Consider the following 8,659-nt stretch of genomic DNA (forward strand, 5'->3'; position numbering starts at 1 on the left):
TCAACAAAAATTATGGTTTATGTTTAAAAGTTAAAGTTGGCTTAATATCATTGTTTTAATCGACATCATGTAATATTATAAGAATCTTCCGATTCTGACCGGATCTTACTACGATTATGACCTTGTAACACATAAAACGATCTTAGCTAAGATCCGGATCTTAAGAGCTTTTATTACTACCATTAACATTAACACATAGCGTAAAATACAATTTGTGTTTAAAAAATTAATAATAAAATATTATTCGCTCGTATCATAGAAATAAATAAAAGAAAAAAATAATAATAAAAAAACCTTTGGTAAGTGGAAAAGCTTAACTGCTAAAAGAGCAGTAAGCAGCCTTTCGAGCCCATTTCCATCCCCAACACACCACAACCATCCCCCTTCGTCTTCTTCTCCTCTTCCTTTTTTCCTTTTTGCTATTTGACGTCTGCGTGATCCTTTGATGCAATACATCACTCAAACATCTATCGCTTTCCCCAAATCCTTTCAACAATCGATGAAGATTGTGATTTCCCCCAGAAAAATCTCCTACTCCGCACAATAATCGAGAAAAATGCCAGTGTTTCTTTCTTCAGATTCATCACCCATGGGCACAGTTTAGATCGAACGAAACGTTTTGCTTAGAATTCCTTACACCAAACATCATCATTTCTCACCGGTTTTTTCTGGATCCAGCCACTTGTTCTATCCCTTTCATTTCACCCGTTTCGGAAACGTTCACTTCATGTGGTCCTTTTCAATGATTTGAATCAACTTGCACTTGAGATTTGGATCTCTCCTTTCTCTCTAGAGAATCGTATTCACGAAGGTCTATTCGTTATCGCATTCAAAAAGGAAGAAAACTAGAGAGATGGCGGATTTTATGTTCGTTCTGAAGAACTTTCTGGTAGTGTCTCTGGCTATGAATATGTGTTTGATTTGGAAAATAAACTACGATGATGAAGAAACCCTATCATCGAAATGGAGTAGCTGGGGAAATCTACAGCAGAAGTTCCATTTTCATGGCTCCTGTTTTAATGGTGAGAAAAACAACGGAAGAGTGGAGGAGGCGCAGGTTAGCAGCAAGAAGACAGAGATACTGGCAACGACGTCGTATGTTGCATCTACTGTGGTTCCAGATGGCGGGGAGAGTGTTGTCATCAATCTTGACCAGTAAGTGCTGCCGTACTCGAATCTAAATCATGATCGATACCTAATAATTATCGTTGGATTCCAATCATAAGATTGTTTTCATTATTATTATTCATATCAATTGTTATTTTAGGAAAAAAAGTATATCAAAAAATATTTGTATATCTGGAAAATAAAACAAAATATCAACTGTTTCATGGTTTTACCAAAAATATCTATTTTTTTGTAGTAGAATAGTTAGTGTGTAATCGTTGCATGATTTCATACTGTAATTGATTTATGCGTAAATTATATTTTTGGTCCTTTATTGTAGTTGGTTTTTGCAATTTTAATCCTTATTTGAAATTCTAATAACATTTTTTGTCCCCGACTAATACTATAGCTGTTTTTTTTTGTAATTCTGCTTTAAAAAATAAATATAGCATTTTACTTTGAAAAGAGAAACCGAATATGTTACCAAAACATTCAAATAAGAGCCAAAATTACAAAAAGAAAACCTCTTGGAATCGTAATAACAAGAAAATCAATTATACCGAAGGGCCAAAAAAGCAATCTACTTTTGATTTATTCATTAATTAGATTACAGAAAATATTTATAATGAATGGAAATACAACAATTTTGCAATAAATTTGGTAAGTGCGGTTACGGATAGTATTGAAAAGGACACTACAGTAACATGCGCCAAATCAGCACGCGTTCACGTTAGCACATAGACAAAGACAATTCGGTTTTGTGAATTCCGATGGTGGATGTCATGGTTTGGGGGAGCCACCCGTTTCCACCACCAAAATTTTACTTCCCGATTCTAGGGTCTACCGTTTTATGCTAACGTGCACTGTTGGTTAACGTGCCCTATTGTCCTCTTGCTTTCGTTTTCAAGTACATGATTATATGTTGTTTTTATTACCACCACCACCGCCACCACACCCACCACCACCGCCACCACTACCTCCACCACCGCCGCCCATAATCATTTCCATTGCTTTGCTGTCTCTTGCTTTGTTCCACTTCCAGCACCTCAATCTTTTCAACAAATAATAATAATACCAATAATAAGATAATAGTTAATTGTTCCACTTTATTTAGTTTAATTAAAGCAATTACCAAAAGAAAACCCATCGACTGTTTTTGAATTCTTTTAATCCTACTCCACTGTATTCTATATTTCTATATTCATATCAAAAAATCAAACACTTGAAATATCTTATTGGCTTACTGTTTATCCGACTTATTTCTCATGTGGTTGGTTAAAGTCCATAAGAAAAAAAAAACCATGTTACCATGTCAGTTCATAAGAAGAACCCTTTTGCTTGCATAGCTTGTTTCCTCTTTTAGTTTACTAATATTAGGTGTCCATTAAGATCTTTACACATGTCACCATGTGTGTCCTCTCTTTCCCATCACCAAACCTTGTTTATACTTCTAATTTATATGGTAACTTTTTTTTTTTTTAATATAGTGGTGACCCGACGATGTATGAAAATTTTTGGAAGCAAAAAGGTGAAGAAACAACGGTTGTGACTTCCGGTTGGCAGCACATAAGTTATTTTTCCGATGTCAAAAATGTTTGTTGGTTTTTGGAGCCGGAGCTCGTGACTGCAGTCACCAGGTTGCACAAAGTGGTCGGCAATGCCGCCACCGAGGGCCGCCACATGGTGGTTGGAACCGGCTCTTCACAACTTTACCAGGCGGCACTTTTTGCTCTCTCGCCTCACAATGCTTCCACCCCTATGAATGTTGTGTCTGCCGCTCCGTTTTATTCGGTAACCTCCAACATTTTTATTATCAGAGAGAATCAGGTTTCAACACAGAACCAAATTATCTGAACAAAAATGATCTCAACCGTTGGATTAAATCATCGTGAGACGAATTTAATCAAACGGTTGAGACTAAATTTGGTGGTTGTTAAGATGATTTGAATCTATGATTGTATTATTGGTTTAGTTGACTAAGTGGCACATGCTTTTATCATGAAATATATGGTTTTCTGTACCTATTTTCTGATGGCTTGATGTGAAAGCAATGTCGTAAAGTTTTTCTGTATTTGACTTGTATTGATGAGAGGCTTTAATGCTACACTGACATAGGGAAGACAAAATGATTTTAACAAGTCAACCAAATAACACTGCAAAATTAAATGACAATGTATTATTATTAGAGTATCCAATATCCATAGACCACAAAATGTATCTTTTCATTTTACCAAAACAAAAAAAAAAAAAAACATATATTAAAATATTGATAGTTAGGAATATAATATTGTGTCACATTTTATTGCAGTCGTATCCATTGATGACAGACTACTTGAAATCAGGGCTACACAAATGGGCAGGAGACGCTCATAAGTTCAACAAAGAAGAACCCTACATCGAATTAATCACTTCTCCCAATAACCCTGATGGATCTTCAAGACAAGATGTAGTCAAAGGGCATAAAGGGATTCTAATTCATGATCTCGCTTACTATTGGCCTCAATATACACCCATTTTATCACCTCCACCTGATTACGATATCATGCTTTTCACTGTCTCCAAATCCACCGGTCATGCTGGTTCCCGAATCGGGTAAAATCCATATAATTATTTAATTTTTTTTTTTTCAAAATTTGTTAATTTTACTATTATTTATGTTGTAGATGGGCGCTTGTGAAAGATAGAGAGGTCGCTAAAAAGATGACGACGTTTATAGAGATCAACACGATTGGTGTGTCCAAAGATTCACAGATTCGAGCAGCAAAGATTTTGCAAGCTGTGTCTAATAGTTGTGATAACGATGATGATGATGATGAATCTTTCTTTGATTATAGCTACAACCTCATGGAAAAAAGATGGAAGAAAATTAGAGAAGCTGTTGATAAAACTCGTCTTTTTAGTTTGCCGGATTTTTCACCGGAGACATGTTCTTTCAGTGGCCGGACTTTTGGACAGCTCCCTGGTAATTTTATTAATTTCACGACATAAAATGAATTCAATAAATTTGACGTTTTTTTTTTTTTTTTTTTTTGGTGTTTGTTGTAGCTTTTGCTTGGTTGAAGTGTGAGGGAGAAGTGGATGATTGTGAAAGTTTTCTTCGAAAGAATAAGATATACACGAGAGGTGGGAAGCATTTTGGGGCAAGTATGAAGTATGTGAGGATCAGCATGCTGTGTCGAGATAGTGAATTTGAGGTTTTCACTGAAAGGTTGCCTACGATTATCTCCTGAAAAAAAAATTATGTTTTTGTTTTGCAAGATGATATGCGGAAGTTAGGGTTAGTTGTAGGTATGTGTAAAAGAAAGATATTTTGGTTTACTCCTGTTGTTGATAAATATCAGTAACATTAGTGATCTAAATGACTAGAAATTTTCAAGTATCACCAAGATGCGTTGCATGTTTTGTGGTTTCTTGAACACGAATTGATGATTTTCTTGTTGTTTGTATTTCGGTATGTGAAAATTGTAGGGTTGCAATTGCAAACTAGATTGAGTCCATAAAAACTAAGTCATTCCAAATAAAAAGATTAATGGTTAAATTGGTTATCCATCTCTACAAAACAATGCTGAATATGTGTCTCAATAAGTCAAGTCGTTAGTTTGGAGTTATTACTTCCTAGTGTAAGTCGGCTTTTATTGGATATAGTTGTAGCCTAAGTATTAGCCATGCTTATCCATTTTGATATAATAAATATATAGAGGTTTTAGGTTATAGGTCTCTTGTGATCAGTACCTTTTTCAGAAGTATTGTATGTCCCTTGATCAGCATTATGAAGTAGTTCTTTGTTTGTTTTTCTTAATTAGTTGGGTTTCCACAAAAAAATTCTTGATGATTTTATTTCTTTTATTATTTTCTACATATGTACGGGTTGATAATGAAAAATTAAAACTAAAGGTGATGAAGTGCATGTTTCTTGGGTAAAATCCAAGGATAAAAGGCTACAAGTTATGCATATCTAGGCTAAAGAAGGCCACCATCTCAAGAGATGTTACAAGTTATGCATATCTAGGATTCTAGGCTAAAGAAGGCCACCGTCTCAAGAGACTATACATATGAAGAAAAGGAGGAATCATGAGTGGAGGTAGAGCTTCCACTTAGCGAGCAAAATTCGTACAACGAGAACGTGACTCGTGAGTCTACTACGACAAGACAAAATGCACTAGTTTTGTTAAGAATGACTACAAAACATCATAGGCTAATATCCCGTGACCGTGATGACCAAGAAGACAAAGACCATGCCACTGAAATAGCTTGTCATTAGGTTCAAAAGGGGGTGTCCTAGCTCAAGGGAAGTTGTTATGCTAGTCGTTATCCGGCCGAGTTGCTGAAGTGCGTGACAATGAAGGGGGCGTAGCTTTCTATAGATACAACTGGTCGGGGGCTAGTGTCGGTTCCCTGATGAGCCCATGGCAGGGAGAAACCAGTTGGTGTATGTAACATGGAAGGGCTGATATCGGGGTTTTATGGGGGACCTAGGGTTGGTATCGGGGTTTTATGGGGGACCTCGGTACACCGCACGGGCAAGGAATAATGTCGAACTTGCGTCAGTGACAAGTGGTATTAGAGCCAAAGGACGAAGGGACATGCCAATATGATCGTGCATATTCGTGGGGTCCATAGAAGTATGGACTTGCTGGTGGGTTGCTGCGAAGTCAAGAGCAATACATCAATGAATGCTCTACCTCCTTGAAGGAAGTAATGGGGGTGGCCACATGCCGAGGATTCTGACTTCGAAGTATAACGGTTGGGATCCGGTGTAGCGGTACGCTATCATACTTGGCATCAGAAGAAATGCCATTTCGAAAGGACAAAAGTTCCTCTTCCATCACACAAGGACGTGCGATAATTTTGCGGTGGGAGAGTGTCACGGGCTGATATCCCATGACCGTGATGACTAAGAAGACAAAGACCATGCCACTAAAATAGCTTTCCATTGGGTTCAAAAGGGGGCGTCCTAGCTCAAGGGACGTTGTTATGCTAGTCGTTGTTGTCTGGCCGAGTTGTTGAAGTGCGTGACAATGAAGGGGGCCATAGCGTTCTAGAGATAGAATTGGTCGAGGGCTCGTGCCGCTCCCCTAATGAGCCAATGGCAGGGCAAAACCAGTTGGCGTGTGTAACATGGGAGGGCTGGTATCAGGGTTTTACGGGGGACCTCAGTACGCCGCACTGGCAAGGAGTAATGCCGAACTTGCGTCCGTGACAACAAGCTTCAATTAGAGAACATGTGACTCGTAAGCTTTTTTTCATCCATATTCAGCAAATAATCATTGTCTTGCACGAGATAGACAGAGAATAGATCATGAGTCCCAAAGGTATGCTCAAGCAATTCTACTTCATACTCTCTTCCTATTGTAAATGAAGTTGAGTTTGCTTTAGAACCCACAACATAGGACGAGGCCATCAAATCTATAGACTCAAAAGAGTAGATGGTTTCCATGCATAACAGGATGGAATCAAAAAAGAAAAATGAAACATGGGATGTCATCCCTGATCCGAAATGTAAGAAAAGGGTTAAATGTTTGTGATTTTAGTGTTATCAACACGTTTTAGTGTAGTTATTATTAATATTGAGATAGACTAGGCTCTATTTCACTCACCGAGGTTGGAGGTGTGAGGGTGCACACTCGGAGTGATAAATATGAGCTTGGGATACATCGATCCGAGGGCAGCGCCCCTGGGTACGGGGTTCCAAGGGGCAGTTCCCTTGGCGGGGTCTAGGGATAATGCCCCTAGCGGGGTCTAAGGGGTAGAGCCCCTGGCGGTGATTACTGGTCAGCGGATGGGATCAAGGGGCAACACCCCAAAACCTAAACATATTTCTATATCGGGTATGACTCAAGCCATGCATTTTCCGACCAAAACCCACTAATGGCATCATGATGATGTAAGCATTAGTTATGTCCAATAACTACCATATTTTGGCGCCAATTTTGGTTTAACCGATTTTCACCACTTTTCCTTCATGTATAAATAAGATGTGAATGTTCCATGAAAAGGGATGAAGTCTCATATAATTGAAATCTATTCATCAAATTTTCTCTATCTCTCAAGAACACATCAAGCAAAGGTATTATGTGTTTCACAATTTAAATTAGGCATGTAATTTCGAGTTGGTTTTGTTTTTTGGATTATCTCACTTCTAAATTGTGTACCCCGGAAAATAAGGACGATTGAAAGATATCAAAAAGTGTTCAAAACACGATCCTTGAAACCATCCAAGTAATATATATTGTTATTCTGATTCCCTAATTCTAACATTAAATAAAAATGGGTAAGAGACTATTTTACCCCCCTCTTGACTCAAGGACCCCATTGTTGACCAAAACCTAAAAGTCAACAAAAGTCAACGGTCAACTTTGACCCAACTCGCCGAGTGCACTCTGGTAACTCGGCGAGTACACACATGTCCTGTAACACCCAAAGTTTGGAAAGCCAAGAAAAGAAAGAAAACCTTAATTTTAAGGGGAGACTCGGCGAGTCCAAGGAAGGACTTGGCGAGTCCGTGCGGGATTCGGGTCGAGGTGTAAGCGACCGACTTGGCGAGTCGGCCAAGGTGACTCGGCGAGTCTGGTCTGAGCAAGGAAAACCCTAAATCCGGGACTTGGAGCTTATTTAAATGTCTCATTCTCTCCCTTAGGGTTCCTTTACTGCCTCTCTAGCACATAACACTAAATCCTAGCCGCCATAATCGTTTTGGAGCAAGATCTACCCTTGGTGAAGCTTTTTGGAGCTTGAGAGAGAAGATAGTCATAGTGGAGCAAGAAGGGGGCCCTGGATCCAGAGTTGGTGGAACATTTCTGAGCATTTAAAGGTAATAAATTGTTACCTTCCCTCTTTTGTTTAATAGATCAACCTTGGCTATGAGATTTGAGGCTTATGCCATGCTTAAGAACTATTTCGAGTTAGAAGCCCAGATCTGAAGTTGCTACTTCAGATCTAAGTGTATCTTGGCCTAGAAAGTCATAAAGCATCTGTTCTTGGGTTGATAGTGAAGCCTCTTTGTCTTAAACCCTAGTTTGGATTGTTCTAAGCCTAGATCTCTTTATCTACACGTAAAGTTTGCCACTTTACGTGAGGGATAGGCCTTAGAAGTATGGATCTTTGAGTTGGAAGCCCTGTTTGGCTCAAAAAGCCACTGCATCGATTAAGGACTGAATAGACTCGACGATTCCTTTGAGTGGACTCGACGAGTAGTATGAAGATGGAGGCGAACTCGACGAGTTGGATGAACAACTCGGCGAGTATGTTGAAGATTGCCTTGGACTCAGCGAGTCTGTTCTTGGACTCGGCGAGTCAAGTCGCGAAACCCTAAACCCTTCGAGTCAAGGCTCAGATTAGTGAGTTGAGTGGGGACTCAGTGAGTTGGACCGGACAGAACTCGGAATTCAGTGAACTCGGCAAGTCAGTAGACTGACTCGGCGAGTAGGGTCAACATGGAAGGTTGACTTTGGCCAGAACTTTGACTTTGATCGGAGTTGAGTTAGTTGACTTTTAGAGGACTGTCAGGCTAAGTGTCGCTTTGTTATTAGTAGCTCGGATAGTTAGAGGAGTA

The 8,659-nt window shown here is 39.0% G+C and overlaps 1 protein-coding gene across 1 annotated transcript; it reads left to right on the forward strand.

Moving 5' to 3' along the window:
* The first annotated feature begins 336 nt into the window (after positions 1–336).
* TAR2 (tryptophan aminotransferase related 2) lies at positions 337–4,489 on the forward strand. The gene is made up of 5 exons (XM_078990946.1): positions 337–1,155; positions 2,595–2,898; positions 3,416–3,699; positions 3,771–4,069; positions 4,153–4,489. Exons 1-5 carry the CDS (start codon positions 854–856, stop codon positions 4,335–4,337), a joined length of 1,374 nt encoding a protein of 457 aa, XP_078847072.1. The 5' UTR covers positions 337–853; the 3' UTR covers positions 4,338–4,489.
* Positions 4,490–8,659: the final 4,170 nt, after the last annotated feature.

The sequence above is a fragment of the Lactuca saligna genome, chromosome 4 (assembly GCF_052625555.1).
Source record: "Lactuca saligna cultivar CGN05327 chromosome 4, ASM5262555v1, whole genome shotgun sequence".
Taxonomy (NCBI): domain Eukaryota; kingdom Viridiplantae; phylum Streptophyta; class Magnoliopsida; order Asterales; family Asteraceae; genus Lactuca; species Lactuca saligna.

Coding starts and splice junctions, on each gene's coding strand:
- TAR2 (XM_078990946.1), top strand. CDS start 854: ATGGCGGATTTTATGTTCGTTCTGAAGAACTTTCTGGTAGTGTCTCTG. Junction 1,156..2,594: donor GTTGTCATCAATCTTGACCA/GTAAGTGCTGCC, acceptor TTTTTAATATAG/TGGTGACCCGACGATGTATG. Junction 3,700..3,770: donor CATGCTGGTTCCCGAATCGG/GTAAAATCCATA, acceptor TTTATGTTGTAG/ATGGGCGCTTGTGAAAGATA.